Source organism: Podarcis raffonei, chromosome 2 (genome assembly GCF_027172205.1).
Source record: "Podarcis raffonei isolate rPodRaf1 chromosome 2, rPodRaf1.pri, whole genome shotgun sequence".
Classification (NCBI taxonomy): domain Eukaryota; kingdom Metazoa; phylum Chordata; class Lepidosauria; order Squamata; family Lacertidae; genus Podarcis; species Podarcis raffonei.
The window spans coordinates 14,697,015-14,721,554 of NC_070603.1; the positions used below are offsets into that span (position 1 = coordinate 14,697,015).

The 24,540-nt window shown below is 45.7% G+C and overlaps 1 protein-coding gene across 3 annotated transcripts in view; it reads right to left on the reverse strand.

Annotated features, from left to right (window-relative positions):
- Positions 1-500: 500 nt before the first annotated feature.
- Positions 501-24,540, reverse strand: part of STAT2 (signal transducer and activator of transcription 2) — a 49,350-nt gene continuing 25,310 nt past the window's right edge. For all 3 annotated transcript variants that reach the window (XM_053374759.1, XM_053374779.1, XM_053374770.1), the window contains 12 exons: positions 24,161-24,254; positions 21,684-21,743; positions 19,508-19,591; positions 18,329-18,427; positions 16,392-16,527; positions 13,119-13,168; positions 12,950-13,038; positions 10,883-11,022; positions 7,813-8,001; positions 5,193-5,250; positions 1,025-1,308; positions 501-841 (listed from right to left, as the gene is read on the reverse strand). In XM_053374759.1, the coding sequence (XP_053230734.1) occupies positions 666-841; positions 1,025-1,308; positions 5,193-5,250; positions 7,813-8,001; positions 10,883-11,022; positions 12,950-13,038; positions 13,119-13,168; positions 16,392-16,527; positions 18,329-18,427; positions 19,508-19,591; positions 21,684-21,743; positions 24,161-24,254 (1,459 nt within the window). In that variant the 3' untranslated portion in view covers positions 501-665. The remainder of the gene's footprint in view (positions 842-1,024; positions 1,309-5,192; positions 5,251-7,812; positions 8,002-10,882; positions 11,023-12,949; positions 13,039-13,118; positions 13,169-16,391; positions 16,528-18,328; positions 18,428-19,507; positions 19,592-21,683; positions 21,744-24,160; positions 24,255-24,540) is intronic.

Genomic DNA, 24,540 nt, shown 5'->3' on the forward strand with positions numbered 1-24,540 from the left:
CAGTTCGGCGGCCGCAAGGAGGATGGTGGCGGAAGGGCCCGAGGTTCCCACCAGTCCCGGCGGGGAGGGGCTCCCGGGGGTCGAGGCTGGTGAGAGGAGGACGGAGGGGGGCAGGCCAAAGAGCCAAGCAACACACTTGGAGCCTCCCTCCTCCCTGGCCAGCAGGGAGGGAGGGAGAGGAGCTGCTTCCTTTGAAACCCGGGAAATTTAAGGGACATCATCAATAAGGGACAGCAGCAGGACATGGCGCTGGGATAAGGGAGTTTCCCATCATATAAGGGACGCTTGACAGCTATGGACAGGACACGCTTATTTACAAATATACAGGTTGAGCTGGCAGCAGCAAGCATGGTAGCCCCCAAATACCTAAAACCCAAACTAGCAGAACTCTGATTGCACCCATTTTCAGGCATTCCCAGTCTCCAGCCTCTCTCTCTATCTGAACACTCAAGAGCAACTTCAAAGGTGGTTCAGCATCCTCTTTGAATTGATTAATAAGAAAGCCAGTAGGCAGTCAGAAGGGAGCAGAGCCACAGTTTTAGGCATCCATCTTGCCAGAAATCATCACCATCGCCATCAACCCTCCTCTGGTGGACCTGCTTTTATTTCCAAGAAGATGCCAGCCTGTCGTATCAAGGTGGGGAGCAGTGATGGTACATGGGAGCCTATTGAAAATCACTTTCATCGACATTCAGCTCTGGGATCTCATCAGCCAATACGTTCAGCTCTGGGATCTCATGAGGCATCACATTCAGTTCCGGGATCTCATCAGGCGCCTCAAACAGACGAATGGGCGGCGGTAGCAAGTGCTGATCATCACCCGGCAGTGGAAGGAAAGGATCTGGTGTGGAGGAAACAGGAGGGAAGGAAAGAATCATCTGGGAACTGAAGGAGGAAATACTGTAGAGATCTGGTGTGCTGCGACCCAGAATAGAAACCCAAAGCATTGCAAATGTAGCCCCAGGAGACTACCCTCTGTTGCAAGGACTTTACCCCTCAAGAGGGCCACAGATTCACCACTCACCTTGCCTGTCGGACATAAGGCATTCCTGGCCGAGCGCCAAGCCTGCCAAATCATTGTTCAAGTGCTCATCGACTGCAAGGGCCAAACCATTCAGCCAGGGAACCTGAACGCCCTGCTCCAATCCCGCCAGATCGTGGTTCAAGTGCTCATCATCTGCAAGGGCCAAACCATTCAGCCTGGGAACTTGAATGCAGTGCTCCAATCCCGCCAGATCGTGGTTCAAGGGCTCATCATCTGCAAGGGCCAAATCATTCGGCCTGGGAACCTGGGCCTCTTCTGGCTGCCTGGATAAATATGAACATATATATATATATGCATGCCGTATTTTGTTGTGTATAAGACGCCCCCATGTATAAGACGACACTATTTTTTTAAAACCCAAAATTAAGAAATTAAGTTGTTTAGCTTTTTGGGGGGGTGGAGAGGTCACTTCTCCCAATCGCTCACCCGCCTGCCCACCACTCCCGATCGCTTGCCACAGCCACTGCCAATCACACACCTTGTCGCAGCTGCCAATCGCCTGTCCAATTGCCACAGCCAATCGCCGGCAGGCCTTGCTGCAGCCATCAATCACCCGCCCAGTCGCAGCTGCCAATCTCCTGCTTGCTGCTGCCATTAATCGCATGTCCCCCCTCTGCATTCACTATCCATGTATAAGACGACACCCAATTTTTGCCTTTTTTTTTAGCCAAAAGCATCGTCTTATACACAGAAAAATATGGGGTGTGTGTACTCATTTAAACATCCTTCAAATATCAATGACTTCCTTTCTTCTCTTTCCATGGTTCATCTTGCATAACATAAATCCTTGCATATTTTACAAAAACTAAACCATTCAGTATTCCATTATTGCATCCATCAAAACTTATTTACACTGTTCAGTTTATTTTACTGCTGCCAACATTTTCAGGTGTACACAATTTCCTGCCATATATTCAAAAACGTTTTCCAATCTTCTCTAAACGTATATTCTCCTCATTCTTTTATTCTATATGTTAAATCTGCAAGCTGCGCATATTCTGTCAGCTTAAGTTGCCATTCTTCTTTGGTTGGGATCTCGCTCGTTTTCCATTTTGGGGCTAACAAAACATGGGCAGCAGTAGTAGCGTACATAAATAACCTTTTCTTGACACCTGGGAATTTCAGTCTGAATTATCCCCAACAAAAAGAGGACTCTGGGTTTTTTGGGGAAAGTACTTTTAAACATTTTTTTCAGTCCATTATGGATTATTTCCCAATACTCTTTTACCCTTTTACATGTCCACCACATATGAAAGAACGTTCCCTCAACCTCTTTGCATCTCCAGCATTTGATTCAGCATTTGAATCTGATTCAGCATTTGATCTGATTCAATCTCCAGCATTCAATCTCCAGCATTTGATCTGATTCAGTCTCATGCATCTTAGCAAGCCTGGGTAAAGGTAAAGGGACCCCTGACCATTAGGTCCAGTCGTGACCGACTCTGGGGTTGCGGCGCTCATCTCGCTTTATTGGCCGAGGGAGCTGGCGTACAGCTACCGGGTAATGTGGCCAGCATGACTAAGCCGCTTCTGGCGAACCAGAGCAGTGCACGGAAACGCCGTTTACCTTCCCGCCGGAGCGGTACCTATTTCTCTACTTGCACTTTGACGTGCTTCCGAACTGCTAGGTTGGCAGTAGCAGGGACCGAGCAACGGGAGCTCATGTCACGGGGATTCGAACCGCCGACCTTCTGATCGGCAAGTCCTAGGCTACTCAGAGTTAAATACCATCTGCAAATCGTTTTCAAGTACAGTGGTACCTTGGGTTACATACGCTTCAGGTTACAGACTCCGCTAACCCAGAAATGGTACCTCGGGTTAAGAACTTTGCTTCAGGATGAGAAGAGAAATCGTGCTCCGGCAGCGCGGCAGCAGCAAGAGGCCCCATTAGCTAAAGTGGTGCTTCAGGTTAAGAACAGTTCCAGGTTAAGTACGGACCTCCGGAACGAATTAAGTACTTAATCTGAGGTACCACTGTAGTTCTCCTTCAAAGAATAACATGCTGTAAACTTCAAATCGTTTAAGTTTTTCTCAGAGGTTAAAATCTATCCCCCCCCCCCAATCTAATAACAGATTAAACATTTTAGGCAAAATTCTGTCCTGAATTTTCCAACGTGCAGCTTCACTGCATGTCCACAAGGGAAAGAGAGTGCGCTACGACTTTCAGATGCAGGACTAGATGGGATGTTGAGGCAGTGCCTTTTCTAACATGGCAACCAGGCTGCAAAACTCTCTCCCTAAAAAGCGTTGTTTGGCTGCCTCTCCTTTATAATAATAATAATAATAATAATAATAATAATAATAATAATAATTTATTATTTATACCCTGCCCATCTGGCTGGGCCTCCCCAGCCACTCTGGGCGGCTTCCATAAAAACCAAAAATACAGTAAAATATCACACGTTAAAAACTTCCCTGAACAGGGCTGCCTTAAGATGTCTTCTGAATGTCAGGTAGTTGTTTATCGCTTTGACATCTGCTGGAAGGGCGTTCCACAGGGCGGGCGCCACTACCGAGAAGGCCCTCTGCCTGGTTCCCTGTAGCTTTGCTTCTCGCAATGAGGGAACCGCCAGAAGGCCCTCGGCGCTGGACCTCAGCGTCCGGGCAGAATGATGGGGGTGGAGACGCTCCTTCAGGTATACTGGACCGAGGCCGTTTAGGGCTTTAAAGGTCAGCACCAACACTTTGAATTGTGCTCGGAAACGTACTGGGAGCCAATGTAGGTCTTTCAAGACCGGTGTTATATGGTCTCGGCGGCCGCCCCCAGTCACCAGTCTAGCTGCCGCATTCTGGATTAGTTGTAGTTTCCGAGTCACCTTCAAAGGTAGCCCCACGTAGAGCGCATTGCAGTAGTCCAAGCGGGAGATAACCAGAGCATGCACCACTCTGGCGAGACAGTCCGCAGCCAGATAGGGTCTCAGCCTACGTACCAGATTGAGCTGGTAAACAGCTGCCCTGGACACAGGCATCAAGCAAGCTGCAAAGAGCCTTTTATCCCACTGAGCATAGGTTAAAGTTTTGTCTTTGACTAAGGATTGGGTGTCTTTGCCTATGGCCCACCAGATGTCCCAATTTGGCCCATCAGGGTGTTTCCCCAAAGCCACACCCACCTGCCCTACACCTGACATTCTATGTGACATCACCGATAAGCTGATTGGTGGTTAGAGCTGTTCCTCTGAAGATCAGCTACACTACGGAGTTCCCTTAGTGCTTGGAGTCACCAGACCTCATAGAAACATCAGGTCAAAGTGGTCCACTGTAGATGGGGGGAGCCCAGGATGTTCCTCCCCACAACCCCAGCCCAGGGGATTAAGTATGCAGGGCAGCCCCAAATTTCTGATGTCCCCAATAGGCTCAGAAGTTGAAAGAGGTGTGATCAGATCTGGCATGGCAAGTACCGTATTTTTCGCTCCATAAGGCGCACCTGACCTTAAGACACACCTAGTTTTCAGAGGAGGAAAACAGGGAAAAAATATTCTGAATCAAATGTTGTACTAAACTATTTAATAAGCTACTGGTATATCAGAGTAAGACTGAGAGGGACAGGAGTTGTATGTTTGTTTAGTGTGCACGCTCAAGGAGCCAGCGGATCAGCTGAGACGAGGGGGGGATTTGTGTAATTTTTCCCTCTCCCTCATTCTCTGCCCTCCAGTCCCCAGCAGCCTTCCTATTTTATCTCCTGATTTTCACAGCGCTCATGGCTCAGAGCTCAAGGTTGGGGGTTTTTTTGCTGCTGGTTGCTTAAATTTTATCCTTCTGGATCCAACCCCTCCTGTGTTCTGCCGTCCCTCTGCAGCCTCATTGCTCCATTTAGGGAGCGCGCAGACCTTTGCTAGCTGAGGCTGCTGCATCTGTTGCTGGCTACGCACCGCTTTTAAAAGCGCCTGCTGGCTCTGAATCGCCTGCCTCATCCCGGCTCGCTGTAAAGCAAGCAAAGCTAGAGCCGCGCAAAGTGGGACAGAAGCCCTGTAAGCGGCTCCCGCTTTGCTTGACTGACAGGAGCCATGGCTCCGGTCGTGTGCATTCACTCCATAAGACGCACAGGCATTTTCCCTTTCTTTTTAGAAGGAAAAAAGTGCGTCTTATGGAGCGAAAAATACGGTAAGCTCTCAAAGAGGCTGACATGGGATGAGATGGCACAACTCACTGAGACGAGACTCTGATCAGGCGGCGGTTCAAGTAGCGTCTCTCTTCTGTCAGGTCCGCTGGGAAGGAGAGAAAAAAGGGTGTGTAAGGGAGCTGGAAGCAGGATTGGACCCCCTCACCAACCAAAGCAAGGAAGACAGCACTGAGCTCAGCACCCATGAGTTCTGCCTCAGTGGATTCTGCATTCAGAGAGTGCCTGAAGTTTGTACAAATGTTACTCGAATTCTATGCTTGAGAAGAGATCTGGAAATCTGTCTTGTTGATATGCAAATGCACACCTTTTTATATATAAAAAAGGAATAATTTACTTTGAAGTTTTTGAGTTGCTGAGTTAGTAACTATGATTTATTTATTTTTTTAAAAAAGCAAATATCACCTGTGTAGAGGAAAGGGGAAATCTGGATTAACTATAGGGGGAAACAGGTTGGCCAACAATGTTGTGTGGATGCTGTGTTAAGAGTGAAGGCAGAAACAATGTTTTTAGAGCTGTGGAAACATTCTGGAAGTGTTTTCAGGGTGACACTTTTACTGTAGAACCTATGGAGGTCTATGAAGCCCCAGCACCAGATTAATGTCCAAATGTACTGTATTTTTCGCTCTATAAGACGCACCAGACCTCAAGACGCACCTAGTTTTTGGAGGAGGAAAACAAGAAAAAAAATATTCTGAATCTCAGAAGCCAGAACAGCAAGAGGGATCGCTGTGCAGTGAAAGCAGAAATCCCTCTTGCTGTTCTGGCTTCTGGGATAGCTGCGCAGCCTGCATTCGCTCCATAAGACGCACACACATTTCCCCTTACTTTTTAGGAGGGGAAAAGTGAGTCTTATGGAGCAAAAAATACGGTATTTTAATTCTCAAGAGACAAGCTCAGGGGCAGGCGGTTGGCAAGTGTGAAACAGAAGCCAGCAGCACCAATTGGCCTTCCCCTGATGATGTGACCAATGAACCTTGCTCCCTTCACCCCAACCCATGGAGAAGTCTTGCACTTTCAAAAATATTTCTTAACAGCCAATACAATGGCAAACAAGTAGGTAAGCCTTCATGTAAAACATTCCTTTATTTATTTCCCCAAAATAAAAGCAGCCAGCCTACTTATGGGGGCAAGACTAACAGCTGAGTTAACCTTCAACTTGTTGGTGTGCATGTCCAAATTTGGGACTAAGCCAGGCCCACACCAGAGCTGAAAAATTTGCTGCACGTTCCGGTTCTGTATAATTATTATCTGTCTTCACCCTTAGACAGTAAACTCCACAGAGCAGAGGCCCTGGCTTTTTCTTCTTTTTGTTGTAAATTATGTTACTCTGTGAAGTTCTATAACATAGATGGCAGCATATAGTTTACCATAGTTATCGTCGGTGCTTTTTTTTCTAGAAAAAGAGGGGCCGGAACTCACCATGAACACCTCCCTTATTCTCTTATACAGTGGTACCTCAGGTTACATACGCTTCAGGTTACATACGCTTCAGGTTACAGACTCCACTAACCCAGAAATAGTGCTTCAGGTTAAGAACTTTGCTTCAGGATGAGAACAGAAATCATGCTCCGGTGGTGCAGCGGCAGCAGGAGGCCCCATTAGCTAAAGTGGTATATTACAGTGGTATCTCAGGTTAAGAACAGTTTCAGGATAAGTACGGACGTCCAGAATGAATTAAGTACTTAACCTGAGATACCTGAGGTACCACTGTAATGGCAATGGCGCTCACCTGAGATGTGCCGGAACTGACATCTAGTGAGTTCCGGCTGAAAAAAAGCCTGGTCATCATCATCATCATCATGGCAGCCATAAAAGCTGCAGATGTTGTTTCAAAACCTCACCTACCAGCAATCAAGTTCTCTGCAGCTCAGGACCCCAATACGTTGAGGACTGCCTCTTCCCACATGAACCTACCCAGACCTTGAGATCATCTTCTGAGGCCCTACTTCATGTGCCGCCTCCTTGAGAGGTCCGGAGGATGACAACATGAGAATGGGTCTTCTCTGCAGTGGCTGGCACCTTCATTATACACCAGGCAAAAATGTTTCTTTTTAACCAAGCCTTTGGGTGGATCTGATTTTAATCCTATACCCTTTTAAATGTGGTTTTGGGGGGGAGGCGTGTTGTTGGGTTGTTGTTTTAACTTTTATTATGTACCGTATTTTTTGCTCTATAAGACACACTTTTTCCCTCCTAAAAAGTAAGGGGAAATGTGTGCGTCTTATGGAGCAAATGCAGGCTGCGCAGCTATTCCAGAAGCCAGAACAGCAAGAGGGATTGCTGCGCAGTGCTCCTTCTTACTGTTCTGGCTTCTGGGATTCAGAATATTTTTTTTCTTGTTTTCCTCCTCCAAAAACTAGGTGCATGTTATGGTCTGGTGTGTCTTATAGAGCGAAAAATACGGTATTTTGTGGTTTTCTATCTTATCCCTGAGACCCCTGGGAATAGGGCGGTATATAAATTCAGTAAATCATAATCATCACCTGAGGAGGATGAATTCTGCACGGCGAGATTACAGAAATACTGAATACATATAAGCCGGGCCCATAAACGTGAAAATGCAAGACATCCGAATGCCCTGGAATTCAGGGCATAGAAGAGTGTCATGAAAGAGGGAACCCCATGACAAGCTGGCAGGCAGGAATACCTTCCCGGCGTTCGCTATAGTAAGGAGAAAAAGCTGTATCCCGGGGCGTGTCAGGATAGAGGTACTTCAGTGGATTCTCAGATTTTTGTTCCATAGCCAGGAAGTGATAGTCATGGATGATGTCTGGCAGCGCCAGGGACTTGAGCTCGACAGAGGTGTAGGGCTCCACTGACTGGAACCTGGGGGAACCTGCAGAGGTTAGAAACACATAGTCAAAGTGTCAGCTGGAGTTCTTTCTGATCTTGTCTGGAGATCAACCCATCCAGATGATAGATAGATAATTTATTACGGTCAAAGACCAGCTCGCATAACACAGTAAAAACAGCGTCCATAAAAATAGACAATCAGAGCAGATTGCAGCAATAGCTCATGAGTTAAAATTGAGATATATACATACACCCGTACAACTGAGATTTGGGCTACCATAGAAATTGACCCTGAGGCGCCCCAAAGGGCAACTTCAGCATTTCCCTAGTAAGCTATTTTATTCTAGAGAATGATCTGTTCCTACAAATCTGGGCTACCAGCCAGGTCGCCAGGTGGAGTTAGCTTTGTTCGTGCAAGCTTTTTCAAAACTGCATTTTAAATACGTAAATTCTTCTTAGGCTATCTCTGTTGCAAGAATTCCCACCGTCTTATCTTCTAGTGTTCATTGACGATTATAAAGATTCTGTACTGGGTTTTTGTTTTTAAATCATTGTTTTGTAATAAGCAACCAAGGAAATATTTACGGAATGGCAGCTATATAAAAGTTAAATAAAAGAGGCAGGCAGGCTTAGAATGAAAATGGTCTGCCTACATCTCACCAGACTAGGGCCCAGTTTAGGTTTAATGAGGTCCTTTATATGTCCAGCTGTCCTTTGTCAACAACAAATTGTCACTTTTTTGTGTTGAATATCTGCTATATGGTAATTTATGGACCTAACAGGTATCTAAAGCCATTTGCACATAACAAAATATGTATTTTATCAAAGTACCGTATTTTTTGCTCTATAAGACTCACTTTTTCCCTCCTAAAAAGTAAGGGGAAGTGTGTGTGCGTCTAATGGAATGAATGCAGGCTGCGCAGCTATCCCAGAAGCCAGAACAGCAAGAGGGATTGCTGCTTTCACTGCGCAGCGATCCCTCTTGCTGATCTGGCTTCTGAGATTCAGAATATTTTTTTTTCTTGTTTTCCTCCTCCAAAAACTAGGTGCGTCTTATCGTCTGGTGCGTCCTATAGAGCGAAAAATACGGTAATTGTTGAACTGAAATACAATTAATTTCGTTGTAATTTCGTTGTCCCCGAGAGGGGGCGATGACAATAAAGATATTATTATTATTATTATTATTATTATTATTAATTAAGAATAAGTATATTAATACATCCAGGTTTTTTCCTTAATTTTTTTTGGGGCCCCCCCCAAAGGGTGGGGCCCTAAGCTATAGCTTGTTTAAAGGTAAAGAGACCCTGACTGTTAGGTCCAGTCGCGGACAACTCTGGGGTTGCGGCACTCATCTCGCTTTATTGGCCGAGGGACCCGGCGTACAGCTTCTGGGTCATGTGGCCAGCATAACTAAGCTGCTTCTGGCAAACCAGAGCAGCGCACGGAAACACCGTTTACCTTCCCGCCAGAGCGGTACCTATTTATCTACTTGCACTTTGACGTGCTTTGGAACTGCTAGGTTGGCAGGAGCAGGGACCGAGCAACGGGAGATCACCCCGTCGCGGGGATTTGAACCACCGACCTTCTGATTGGCAAGCCCTAGGCTCTGTGGTTTAAGCCACAGCGCCACCCGCTTGTTTAGCTTATACGTAAATCTGGCACTGCACCAAACATATGAGGAGAGTTCAGAAGGACTGACAAAAATGGGAGGGTGTATCAATATCTCATTTTGGAAAATCCTGGGGCTGGTTCATGCATTCTGTTTATTTATTTGGACCACCTCGTAAGCACTTAAATAATAATAATAATAATTTGTATTTAAAGGATTTTTACTTTCAAATCTGCAGGAAAGCAAAAGGAGATGGACTTATTTCTGCCCCCGTGTAGAACTGGGACTGAACTGAAATGGGTTTGTCCATCCCTAGTTCTTATACACACTTTTCAAGGTTAGAGATGGAAAGGCCTGGGGGGGGAAACTCCCTGAAAATGGGGGGCTGGTGGCAAATATTCGCACTTCCACACCTGTTTTGGTAGGGACACAGGAAAAGGAGCTATAGCTGATTTTCCTTACCCCAGTGCAACCCAGTTAAAATGGTAAAAAACGAAAATAAAAGGCTTCTTTCGATTTTTGTCAGGTCCTTCAGAGACAGCCCAGACTTGCTTGATTTAATTAGCATTTCCCAGCTCTGCATCAATAATCAATACTTCAGATTTGCAATCGTAGCTTGGACTGTATGTTGTTTTTAACCTTGCTTATCTTCTTGTCCGAATGCTTGATTAAGTTATACTAATTAAAGGAAATGGATTTGCCACAAGCCTAAAAACTCATCTTTGAACCATAAATTTTCTGTGTGCTGCCACAAAGGGGCACTAACTCTCCAGCTTAACATGGCAGAGGGAAGTGAGGTAAAAACTCTCTAACCGCTACACAGAAATCATACTTAGATTTCCCCCGCTGAGCAAGGGAAAGTTGTCACAGGGACAACTGTTCCCCACAATCCATCCCCATTTTCACAGATTTTTTTAAAGGGACTCACATCTCTAATCAGAGCGTAAGTTAAAAAATACAATGAAATTGGTTTTTTTAAAACCCTCAAGAAGAATTAAAAAAAAAAGCAGAAAAACACACACACTGTGATTATTAAGAAGAAGAGTTTGGATTTGATATCCTGCTTTATCACTACCCGAAGGAGTCTCAAAGCGGCTAACATTCTCCTTTCCCTTCCTCCCCCACAACAAACACTCTGTGAGGTGAGTGGGGCTGAGAGACTCCAGAGAAGTGTGACTGGCCCAAGGTCACCCAGCAGCTGCATGGGGAGGAGCGGGGAATCGAACCCGGTTCACCAGATTACGAGTCTACCGCTCTTAACCACTACACCACGCTGGCACAAGGCAAGGCAAGGGAGAGAATTCCAGGAATTGACCTGTGTCGTCGAAGTCCACCCAGGTAAAGGTGATGCCCCCATTGGCGGTGCTCTCGCTGAAGCGCAGCAGGAAGGTGCCTGCCCTCTTCTTCTTCAGCAAACTCCTCTCCCGCTTGCGGCTCACAAAGCCCATGATGAGACTAGGATGCGATGGGGGTGGGAAGAGGAGAAATATTGAGGTCAAAGAGCTGCCACCTTTGCGCTGCCTTAACTCCCTCCCGACAACTGTAGCCTCACATCAGATGGGTGGGGTACAAATAATAAAATTACTTTTATGGTGATCTCTTCCTGCAGCCCTCCCGAGTCACAAGGACAAGGAATCTACTCAATTACTAAAAACGGGCCAGTACAGCGGTACCTCAGGTTAAGTACTTAATTCGTTCCGGAGGTCCGTACTTAACCTGAAACTGTTCTTAACCTGAAGCACCACTTTAGCTAATGGGGCCTCCCGCTGCTGCCGCGCCGCCGGAGCATGATTTCTGTTCTCATCCTGAAGCAAAGTTCTGAACCTGAAGCACTATTTCTGGGTTAGTGGGGTCTGTAACCTGAAGCGTATGTAACCTGAAACGTATGTAACCTGAGGTACCACTGTACATGACTTGGATGTAGGGCAGGGTGGTTCATAGCTGAGACAGCATCTATAAAACACCTAGTTTTGAATATAACAGTTGGGAGTTCGGCACAGTCTGTTGGCCACAGAGCTGTGCATCGAAGGCTACCTGGGGGTCAATTCCCCATGGACTGAAGCGCTTGCTTGGTAATGTATATACTACAGTGGTACCTCTGGGTGCGAACAGGATCCGTTCCGGAGCCCCATTCGCATCCAGAAGCGAATGCAATTTCAACTTAAAAGGTGAAATTAATATATGAGATAGACTCATGACATGCAAAGCCTTTATTTGTTATAATTGTGATGTTATAATTGTGGCTATTAAACAATAAATAACAATGATATATGTGTGTGTGTTTTAGTACCTCATGTTACATATGCTTCAGGTTACATACGCTTCAGCTTACAGACTCCGCTAACCCAGAAATAGTACCTCGGGTTAAGAACTTTGCTTCAGGATGAGAACAGAAATCGTGCTCCGGCAGCAGCAGGAGGCCCCATTAGCTAAAGTGGTGCTTTAGGTTAAGAACAGTTTCAGGTTAAGAACGGACCTCCGGAACAAATTAAGTACCGTATTTTTCGCTCTATAGGACGCACTGCACAATAGGACGCACCTTGTTTTAGAGGGGGGAGAACAAGAAAGAAAAAATCTCCCCCTCTCTGCCCAGCAAAGCGGCAGGAGGCGCTGGGCAGAGAGGGGGAGAATTCCCCCCCCTTGTTTTCCCCCTCTAAAACAAGGTGCCGTTTAGTCGCCTTCAGGCGGCTACCTTGGAAGCCTGGAGAGCGAGAGGGGTCAGTGCACACCGACCCCTCTCGCTCTCTAGGCTTCAGGTTCCTTTCGACCTGCTCTTTGCGGCTGGCAGGGGGAAGCCCACCGCCAGCCCCAAAGAGCAGGTCGGGGAGCAGCGGAGAGGCTGCTGCCATAGCTGCACGTCACCTCTCCAGCCGGGAGAGGGTCGCGGGACTATGGCAAAACCCCCACCTCCCACAAAAGCCCACAGGAGCCGCGCACCCTTTAAGGAGCACGCGGCTCCTGTGGGCTTTTCTACGAGGAGGAAGAAGGGACTCACTGGCCGTGTCAGTCCCTCGTCCCTCCTGAGGAAAAGCCCACAAGAGCTGCGCGGAGCTTGTGTGCGGCTTTTGGGGGCTTTTCCTGCTTGCCTCTCCCCTGCATTCGCTCCATAGGACGCACACACATTTTCCCTTCATTTTTTTGGGGGGGGGAAACGTGCGTCCTATAGAGTGAAAAATGCGGTACTTAACCAGAGGTACCACTGTATTTGCAAAGAACTCAGGTGGCTTTTGCAACGATTGGCAGAGACGGGCAAAACTCCCCCTGGCAAACAGCGCCCTCCAGAGGCCGTTGCCGTTAAAGGCTTTGTGCAACTCCTCGAGTTCTGCTATTTGTGAAGGAAGAAGCCAAATTCCCCCCTCTTCTTCCCCACCCCGCTCCTTACTCGTTGTTCCAGAGTTGCAGGAGGTGCTCCTTAATCAGGAGCAAGATGCCATCAATCCAGGTCCAGAAGGAGAAAGCGTAAGAAGTAGGCTGTGGGGAACAGGGGAGAGGAAATAAGAAGAGGGAAAGCGCTTCAGTGAGCAACAGAAGGAGGCAGGGGCGGCGCTTACCCTGGCAAACTGTGCCCAGGCGACTGTGCTCTGCGATGTTGCATTTGGTCCTTCGGTGGAAAGAAAAGGCAAGAAGTGAGCTGCATAATTGTTTTGACAGAAATATGGGGGGGGGGGTGAGGCCTGTTAGTTGACCCTTCTTTGGCACACCCCCACCACCACCCTTACTTCCACTTTATGGACTTGAGGGAACAGAAGATAACACTCTGTTCATTCTATCTTGAAAACAGCTACCACCAACCCTGGCTCTACATTCATGGTCACTGATGGAAATACAGTGGTACCTTGGTTCTCAAACGCCTTGGTTCTCAAATGCCTTGGTTCTCAAACGCCTTGGTTCCCAAACGCTGAAAACCCGGAAGAAAATGTTCCGGTTTTCCAACATTTTTCAGAAGCCGAACGTTCAATGTGGTTGTTGGCTATTGTTTCCGGGGCGCCTGCACCCATTGGAAGCTGCGCCTTGGTATTCGAATATTTCGGAAGTCAAACGGACTTCCGGAACGGATTAAGTTTGGCGCTTTTGTTTTTGCTATCTATTTTGCGTTTTTGTTTCTGAGGCTTTTTCGGTTCATTTGTTTTTGTGACCGTGTGGAACCCCAGTTCAGCTACTGATTGATTGATTGTGTGACTGTGGAAATGGATAAAAGCCCTCTCCCTCCCCATCCAAACAATGACTATCATCAGTGCAGGTAAGAATTTTTTTTTTTAATCATCTACAATACTGTCTTATTTATTTTATAGCACAATACATTGACTATTGTTTTCATTTTATGGATCAACGGTCTCATTAGATAGTAAAATACATGTTAAATTGCTGTTTTAAGGGTTGTTTTTAAAAGTCTGGAATGGATTAATCCGTTTTGCTTTACTTTCTATGGGAAAGCGTGCCTTGGTTTTGGAATGCTTTGGTTTTGGAACAGATTAAGTTTGAGAACCAAGGTACCACTGCATTTCCCCTCATTTAAAATGGGTTTCGCACTAAAGGACTTTGCTGAAGACGTGAGGAGGAAAATCCACCTGTGTTGGGACTTTGGGAGCCCAGGACACTTGAGGAGTTCACCTCCTCTCAAAACATCCTGGCTACTTTTTAACAGAGAGAGAGGCCCCCTTCTCTTTCTCCCACCTAAGGTGAGTCATGGAGGGGCCAGCATTTTTATTACAGCCAGCTGTTGCCTGCTAAGGAATCTTTTACCCATAATCACTGCTGTTGTCCCTTATGAATGGATTTTTAAGCTGGTGCATGTTTATTGTTGTATTTTTTTATTATTGCTGCCTTTATTTTTACTGTTGTATTTTCATTTTTATTGTTGCATTCTTTCTATTTTAATACGTATTCTTATTGCAATGTGATTTAAGATGTATGTGGGGCATGGGCCAAGGATAGAATGGTGGTTAATTGAAAATCCTAAATATTTTTTTTAAAAGGGTAGAATGTGGCTAGGGCTGGGAAATAGCTGGTTTTCAACTTTGTGATTTTTCACCCGCTCAACATTGCAATACACTGCTGTATCACGATGTCTGAAATAAAGATGGAGGTAAGTAGAGGCATTGGGTGGATTCACGGTTTTTCCGGCATTGTGATTTTTGCCGGCGCCTGGTCTTATGATTCGCTGCCCCATGCATGAGTCAGGGGAGAGGTGAGCTGGAAGAGTTAACAGGGGCTACAGGAATCGAGGGAAGCAACCATCTGGAGGCAGTTGGAGGATGGATGGCGGCTAACGGATTGAGGTTGAATCCTGACAAGACAGAAGTACTGTTCCTGGGGGACAGGGGACGGGCGGGTGTGGAGGACTCCCTGATCCTGAATGGGGTAACTGTGCCCCTGAAGGACCAGGTGCACAGCCTGGGAGTCATTTTGGACTCGCAGCTGACCATGGAAGCGCAGGTCAATTCTGTATCCAGGGCAGCTGTCTACCAACTCCACTTGGTACGCAGGCTGAGACCCGACCTGCCCACAGACTGTCTCGCCAGAGTGGTGCATGCTCTAGTTATTTCTTGCTTGGACTACTGCAATGCGCTCTACGTGGGGCTACCTTTGAAGGTGACCCGGAAACTGCGATTAATCCAGAATGCAGCAGCTAGACTGGTGACTGGGAGTGGCTGCCGAGACCATAAGACACCAGTCCTGAAAGATCTTTATTGGCTCCCAGTACGTTTCCGAGCACAATTCAAAGTGTTGGTGCTGACATTTAAAGCCCTAAACGACCTCGGTCCAGTACACCTGAAGGAGCGTCTCCACCCCCATCATTCAGCCTGGAGGTCCAGCTCCGAGGGCCTTCCGGCAGTTCACTTCAAGAAGTGAGGTTACAGGGAACCAGGCAGAGGGCCTTCTCGGTAGTGGCGCCTGCCCTGTGGAACGCCCTCCCATCAGATGTCAAAGAGATAAACAATTACCTGACATTCATGTCAAGGCAATAAACAACTATTTTACTTCCCTGTTTAGGGAAGTTTTTAATGTCTGGTGCTGTATTGTTTTTAATATTCAGTTGGAAGCTGCCCAGAGTGGCTGGGGAAACCCAGCCAGATGGGTGGGGTATAAATAATAAATTATTATTATTATTATTGGCTGGCTTCATGGTTTTTCGCACACAGTGATTCTTGCATAGTACACAAACACACATCATGATTCGTGATACATTTCCAGGTCAAAAATTATGAACCCAATATCATTCCACCTGCCTTGCCCGCCCCCGCCCCCAGCCCTGGGAGTCCTCATAAGGAATCTGTGCATGGAGGAAGAACTGTGAGGGGAGAGACTTCATCAGGTAAGGTCTTCTTCCACTTGCGTTGCCCCACCCTCAAGTCTCTGCTTCTAAATTTGTATTGTATTATTTTATGCACTGTGGTTTGCCGTTGTTTTATCGACTGTAGTTTAGAAATTATTTATTGTAATTGTTAAGAGTGGATTTCTGTTTAATTTTTAAATGCTGATATTTAATATTACTCTATACTGTGCTTACGGTTGTTGAATGTTACTTTATTTGATGTAGGTTGCTTATTTTAAAGTTATGTTTTATTATCACCTTTTCGTATTGCATTAGATTGTTATAAGGTGTACATTTTTTGTTTCTTCAGCTTGCAAACCGCCTTGGGTATTGTAAGATAGAAAGATGGTATACCAATTAGAAGTGATGATGATTATGACGATCATGATACTGGTTTTGGACAATATATCAATATATAGCCCAGTCCTAAATGGTGGGGTTCTGAAAATCCAAAATAAATTGAACCACTGCACTACACTGGCCCCGTATTACCAAACTCCCTCATTACCACAGAGTTTCTCTCTCAGCATCTTGAGTTGATCTGCGTTTAGGCCTCGGTCAGTAGCAGCCAAGAATTGCCAGCTCAGGACTGGGGACAGCTGTTCCCAGGTGGCAGCAGGTGGTTTGCAGAAAAATAGCTGGTTCTGAGAGAAAGACAGGAGGGGAGAGGGAAAACACACACAGTGAACCAGGCGAGACCAATTTAGGAAACAGGAGGCACACAGGGCATGAGGTTGGAGGGAAATCCGGGACCATCAAAAGCTTTGGATACAAAGCTGGCCGGGACAATGTCACAAGAGTTACAAAAACCCAACATGGAACCCTGAAGGTGTTGCTATGTTCCAAGTCCCCTTCATCCCAGGCCCGTCGTTCGCCATGGGGCTGATGGAGTCCCAACAACATCTGGGAGAGCGCCATGTTGTCTACAGTGGTACCTCGGGTTAAGTACTTAATTCGTTCCGGAGGTCTGTTCTTAACCTGAAACTGTTCTTAACCTGAAGCACCACTTTAGCTAATGGGGCCTCCCGCTGCTGCTGCTGCACGATTCTGTTCTCATCCTGAAGCAAAGTTCTTAACCCGAGGTACTATTTCTGAGTTAGCGCAGTCTGTAACCTGAGGAGTATGTAACCTGAAGCGTCTGTAACCCGAAGTACCACTGTACTTTTGTAAACCAAGGAAATCTTGAATAAAAATACAGTGGTACCTCAGGTTAAGTACTTAATTCGTTCCAGAGGTCCGTTCTTAACCTGAAACTGTTCTTAACCTGAAGCACTGCCTTAGCTAATGGGGCCTCCCGCTGCCGCCGTGTCACCAGAGCACGATTTCTGTTCTCATCCTGAAGCAAAGTTCTTAACCCGAGGTACTATTTCTGGGTTAGCGGAGTCTGTAACCTGAAGCGTATGTAACCCGAGGTACCACTGTACACAGAAGCGACTTTCATGTAGGAAGAGCAGGTTGCCTGTGGGGAGAAAAGTCACGGGTCGACACATGTGCAAGACTGCTGCAGGCACATGCCCTGTGCAGTGTTGTGTGCTGTGGAGCACACACAAGGAAAGGAGTCTGGAAATAAAAGGCGACCAGCGCCAAAGTTAGTGGTTGTTTCTCCAGGGAGTGTCTCTGGGTATCCTCTGAAGCATGCTCGAGGTGTGTGTGGGGGGCTATTAATCTGCCATCTTCTGAACTGAGGGGTCGCTACAGGCTAAACATGGGCAAGGTATCCACATCTAAGTGACAGCAGTTTCTATACTGGAGTTCTGAATCAAATTATTATTTGCTGCTTTATTTATTCTTATTCTTTATATACCACCCTATACCTGCAGGTGTCAGAGTGGTTCACAGAATAAAACCAGAATATAAAACCACAAGGGACATAATCAAAATAAAAACAACAACCCAATAACACACACATCCCACAAACATTTTAAAAGGGCACAGGATGTCAATCAAATCAACCAAAGGTAAAGAGGAACATTTTTGCCTGGTGCCTAAAGGTGCATAATGAAGGCAGCAGCCGGACCTCCCTGGGGAGAGCATTCCACAAGTGAGGAGCCACTGCAGAAAAGGCCCTGTTCTTGTGTTGCCACCTTCCGGAAGCTCACGCTGAGAAGGCACACAAAGAAGGGCCTCAGGTGATATAATTTTATTGTGTACTATTATATTCGAAGGGATTGTTGAGTATTACTTTGCTTGACATAAGTTGCTTATTTCAAAGTTATGTTTTTATTATGATTTTTTTGTATTGGATCAGATTGTTATAAGGTTATGATCTTTGTTGTGTATTTTGTTGTTTCTTCAGCTTGCGAACCACCTTACGTATAGTAATTTTAAAAGGCGGTATGCAAATTAAAAGTGAAATGAAACGAAATGCTTTCTGGCTGGGGGGGGGTCAACCCTATCCCACAGAGAGGGCTTTCAAAAAAGAGAGAAATGTAGTATGTTTCTTACCGTTGGGTTTGGACTGAACATGAGGTACCATAAGATAGAGGCCCAAGCACTGGACATCTGGTTGGTATTAGAGATGACCACCACTGGCAAAGTGGATGTCTAAGAGGAGAAAGATCACAAATCTTGAAAGAGCAGCAATAAATGCAGATCCCAGACCCTGGGCCAAATTTAAAAGGCCATGGTCCCCATATGACAAATTCTGCTCTCTCCTTGACCAAGCTGAGGCAAAAACACGAGGAAGGCAATTGACAGATGGGCCTAATGGATCTTCCTTCTTCCCAATCTCCTCTCAGTGACAAAAATATTCTCAACGAAGATAAGTTTGATCAAACAAAGATTCGGTGATGTTACGCACAAGAGATAGACAGGGTGCCGGCGTTTGTCAGCTGTTTCGCCCATGAAGAGTCTTGGGCGTCTTCGGCAAATTCTCTCTCACGGTTTTGATATCTTTATAAACGTTCACTGGTGGTACAAACCAAAACTTATTAGTGTTTAAATAAAATAAATGCTTAAGTCAAGAAAGAACTTAACATATGAAGTGTATTGATTTTTGTATTTATATTCTCAGAAATTACAAAATGAATGTTTAAAGGTTAATCAGGTTTTGGTTGATATCACCAGTGAATGTATGTAAACACACCAAAATCTTGAGGGAGAATTTCCCGAAGAAAGAAATTAAATATTGTAGCTGAAGCCAAGAAGGAATGTAACTTATGGACTGTAAGTAGAGACTTTTGTACTTGTCTGTTCAGATATTATTTAGAAATATTATTTAAGCTTCGTTGATATCTAACCCTTGAGCGTAACATCGCTGACACTTCGTTTGATCAAACTTACCTTTGTTGAGATCTACAGGAGCCTGGCTAAAGGAACTTTAAAGATTGAATCTTCCTTTTGGACACAATTTGAATGAGTTTTCTATTTGTGGCTTCTGTAGTAGATCTTGTACCTTGTTTCCTCAAATTTTGGATTATTAATATAAGATTTAGAACATAGAATGGTTTGTTAGTGTTTTGTGTGCCGCTTATGTGCTGCTTACTTCTTACTGGTTTACTCTGAGAATTGGCAGCATAGGTTCATTTCTTCAGTAGGCTCACTTCAAGGAACCTGGCCGGTAAGAGGACTGAATTCAACCACCACCACAACCAACTCCTAACTTCATCAGTGAGGTCCTCATACCTGCAGCTGACACGTAAAATCTTGGTAGCAATAGTCCAGGATGAAAGTGATTGTGTGGAGCTCCTCTGTGACAGGCAACAATCCCTATGGGAGGGAGGGAGGGAGAATGAGAATTAGCAAAGGCAAGAGGCACACACCTAGTTGAGTCTGTTATTTTATACAGACAGATTTTTCTGGAACCTTAAAAGATTTATTGGGTTGTGAACTTCTGTAGACTAGAGTCCATCCATCAGATGCAGGAAGTGTTAGAACAACTGACTACAGTGGTACCTCAGGTTAAGTACTTAATTCGTTCCGGAGGTCCGTTCTTAACCTGAAACTGTTCTTAACCTGAAGCACCACTTTAGCTAATGGGGCCTCCTGCTGCTGCAGCGCCGCCGGAGCCCGATTTCTGTTCTCATCCTGAAGCAAAGTTCTTAACCTGAAGCACTATTTCTGGGTTAGCGGAGTCTGTAACCTGAAGTGTATGTAACCTGAAGTGTATGTAACCCAAGGTACCACTGTACACACACTTCCAAGTACCATATTTTTCACTCTATTAGACGCACCGGACGATAAGACGCACCTAGTTTTTAGGGGAGGAAAACAAGAAATAAGACAGCAACACAAAGGGAGCGCTCCTCCGTCTTCGCTCAGGAGGCTTTGCAGGGCTATCCCTGAAGCCAGGAGAGCAAGCGGGATCAGTGCACACCGATCCCTCTTGCCCTCCTGGCTTCAGCGAAAGCAAGCCTACTGGCTTTCCTTCCGCAAGAGACGCACGCTCTTTAAAGGGAGCGCGGCTCTTGGGGGCTTTTCTGGGAGGTGGGGGAAGGGACAGAGCACACCTTCCGCAAAAGCCAGGGGTAGCCGCACAAAGCCTCCGCAGGGTAGCGGGATGAAGGCTCCCCGCTGCCTTGCGGAGGCTTCACGCGGCTAGGCCAGAAGCTAGAACAGCTAGAGGGAGCGCTGCGCAGCGATCCCGCTTGCTGTCCTGGCTTATGGGATAGCTGCGCGCAGCCTCTCCGGGGCAAGGGGAGCCTTCATCCCCTGCTTGGGGGGGGGGGTTGCATGGCTAAGGCTCCCCCAAGAGCCGTGCTCCCTTTAAAGAGCACGCGGAGTGTGTGTGCGGCTCTTGGGGGCTTTTCCCCGAGAAGGGAGAAGGGCAGCCCTTATCCCTCCTCGGGGAAAAGCCCCAAAGAGCAGCACGCACGCTCCACGCGGCTCTTTAAAGGGAGCGCTGAGCAGAGCCTCCCGCCTGCATTCACTCCGTAAGACGCACACACTTTTTAGGAGGGGAAAGTGCGCCTTATAGAGCGAAAAATACAGTACTTAGGTGTGTCTGTGCCAAGAAGGCCATGAAATACAGTACAGTAAGTCAGTTTATTGTGATGAAGATGCCACAAGCCTCCAAGCAAACTAACTCTACTGTATGCATTGTTGTATTCCCCTCCCCCCACATACATTTGGCTTTCAGTTTATTATCAAGTTGTTCTGTATTTTACGGATCCAAAAGTCCCTTCGAGACATCTTCCTGTGGAAAGTGAATATAATAAAAGAAATAATGACAGAGCACACTTAACTTGAAAAACACTTTTCTGTCTGACTAAGAGCCTTGGATTTCCAGCAGTCAATGGAAAACCCAGGTTGAAAGAAGGCAATATTGTACCTAAGTCTGCGGAGAACTGAGGCCTTCTCTTTAAAATGCCTGTTATCAGATAAAAACCCTCTGATTACACACTAGCATGATTCTGTGGATCAGATATTACCCGCAGGGAAATCATGATAAATCAAGGACAGCAAGCCTTATGGAGGCACTACTACTAGTATATTATTATTATTATTATTATTATTATTATTATTAATTTCCTTTATGAAATCTTGTGTTTTAGACACACGACAATCCAGTGTTCAACTGGATTGTTTCAGTAGCAACTAAAATTCTAGCTGGTTAGCAACACTTGTCTCGCTGTTTTTATACTGGCTTGTTCTTATAACTATTGTATCTTGCTTTTATAATTGTTTTTTTAGCCATTTTTAAACTGCTGGTCTATGGCCGTAATAAACTGATCGGATCGGATTGGTGTGCTTACAAAGCCTGCTCCCCCTGTAAGCAGCAGCAATAGCACGGCTGGAAGGCCATAAAGGAGCTACATCACGGCTGCATTGAGCCAGCCACTCTTGGGAAAGGCAAACCCACCTCACTGAGGCCTTTGCTGCCCTTGCCTTTGCCCAAACCGCATTTCTGCTCCTTCAGCATCTGCAAAGAGAAGAAGAACCACATGTTTACAGGGCTGGAAGCAACCAGATGCCATCATGCTGGGCAGCGCCCCCTGGCAGAAGTCAAAGCTGTTCTCGTGCCTCCAAGACAGGGGTCAGCAACCTTTTTCAGCTGTGGGCTGGTCCACCGTCCCTCAGAACATGTGGTGGGCCGGACTATATTTTGGAGGGGGGGAATGAACGAATTCCTATGCCCCACAAATAGCCCAGAGATGCATTTTAAATAAAAGCACACATTCTACTCATGTAAAAACACCAGGCCGGCCCCACAAATAACCCAGAGATGCATTTTAAATAAAAGGACACATTCTAAAAAGGTAAAGGGACCCCTGACCATTAGGTCCAGTCGTGGCCGACTCATCTCGCTTTATTGGTATAGCTCATGTGGCCAGCATGACTAAGCCGCTTCTGGCGAACCAGAGCAGCGCACGGAAACGCCATTCACCTTCCTGCCAGAGTGGTACCTATTTATCTACTTGCACTTTGATGTGCTTTCAAACTGCTAGGTTGGCAGGAGCTGGGACCAAGCAATGGGAGCTCACCCCGTCGTGGGCATTCGAAACGCTGACCTTCTGATCGGCAAGTCCTAGGCTCTGTAGTTTAATCCACAGCACCACCTGCGTCCCCAGACACATTCTATTCATGTAAAAATGCGCTGATTCCTGGACCGTCCGCAGGGTGGATTGAGAAGGCAATTGGGCCGGATACGGCCCCCGGGCCTTAGGTTGCCTACCCCTGCTCTAAGAAGATCCATCTTCGTGCAAAAGTAGACCACAAAGGACATCGCAAGCTTGGAGGAGTAAGAACAGAGACCAACTCACTGAGAAATGGGAGACTGGTAATCATTATTAAAGGGGGAGCAAATGAATGTCAAAGGCCCAATTGATGATAGGGAAAAGTCCTTCCTGCCACGCATTTGATGCTCAGTCATAACCTGCCTGTGAATAAGGCCAGTGGGCGTCGTTGTTGGTTTTATTTTATTTTTTTGGGGGGTGCGTTAAAGAAATGAGGCACCAGGACTAATCTCTCCATAAAAGTGGCTGTGGGTCCCAGCACAAAATGGCTGCTATGGGGAGCAAAAATGAAGAGGCAGTGTGCTCCATACATGTACTAAAAAAATATACAGCAAGGCCCGTACATTATGTTCCTCCCCACTCCCTGCCCCAGAAAGACTAGGCTCAAGTCTTCTTCATAAATATTTAGGCCTCCTAGCAGGTCCCAAATGGGGGAATACAGTGCTCTTTCCCAGGCCTCAGGAGCTAGAGTAGGGAAAGTCATTAAAAAATTTTTTAATTTAAATCTTATTAACATATAAAACACATATATACATTTACACAATACACATACACAACATACTACCTTATTTTCATAACATAAAACATACCTACATTACTCTATATAATACCTACCTATACTGTACATATCAACATATCTACACACCTACCCCACACGGACACCCACCAAGTGACTTGACTTCCAGCCGTTCTTGCTACGCTACTTTATTTTTCCAACTAACTTAAATGCATTTCATTATTTCTTTAATCTCTTCTTCTATCTTGACTTTACTCTCCTTTCACTCTAATCATTTTCACTCAATATCTGTCAGAAATTCTACTTTTTCCACATAAATTTTGATGTATTCCTTAAAGATAGCCCACTCCTTATTCACTTTTTGTACCGTATCTCCTCTTATCCTCCCTGTTATTTCGGCAATATGGAAGTATTCCATCATTTTAGATAACCAGTCTGTTTTAGTTGGGACGCTGCTACTTTTCCAATTTTTGGCAATCAATAACTTTGCCGCCGTAGTTGCATACATAAATATATCTATAACGAACTGAAAAAGATGTTTAGATTTTCATTTGAAAAAACCCCAGAATCCTTTCTCCTAGGTATTATGTCAGAGGAAATAAAAAGAACGGTCAGGGAAAGTTAATTTTATTCTTTTTCTTATTACTACTACTACTATTTATTAAATCTGTATATCACCCTATACCCGCAGGTCTCAGGACAGTTCTCAATATAAAATCACAATATAAAATCACAAAATACATAATAAAAATCAAAACAAGAATGGCCCAATAACCCCCCCTCCCTAACACATTTCTTGTTCGAGCCACACAGAATGGAGGAAGAAAGTCTCAAAAAGAGCTGGCCAAAATGTCTTCCATATTTATTTTGCCGCACCTTGTTCAGAATTGTGTGGCAACCACAGGAGTAGGACAAAATTGGGGTAGGTGGGTGGGTTTTGAGGCAGAGGGTAACTGTGAGTCATCCCAGAGCTCAAGACTTGAATTGTCAAGTCTTTCCTCCACCACAGCTGCACGAACACAAATTCCCATCCCAGAGCTGCAAACACACAAGAGTTTTGCATCTCCCCCATCACCAGGCCCTTACAATGTACTTGAAATCACAGATGAGCCCCTCCACTTGGGGCCGGTCCATCACCATGGTTTTGGTGGTTGACGGCAAGATGTTGAACCTCCGAAACCTACAAATGAGGGAGAGATTTTTAAAAGCGCATGCACACACACACACACACACACACGTAATCTGTGAAAGCTTGCCATTCCCAGCTGGCCAGTAACAAGTTTATAGTCAAAACAAAAAATTTTTTTCCTTCCAGTAGCACCTTAAAGACCAACTAAGTTAGTTCTTGGTATGAGCTTTCGTGTGCATGCACACTTCTTCAGATACATGCACACGAAAGCTCATACCAAGAACTAACTTAGTTGGTCTTTAAGGTGCTACTGGAAGGAAAAATTTTTTTTGTTTTG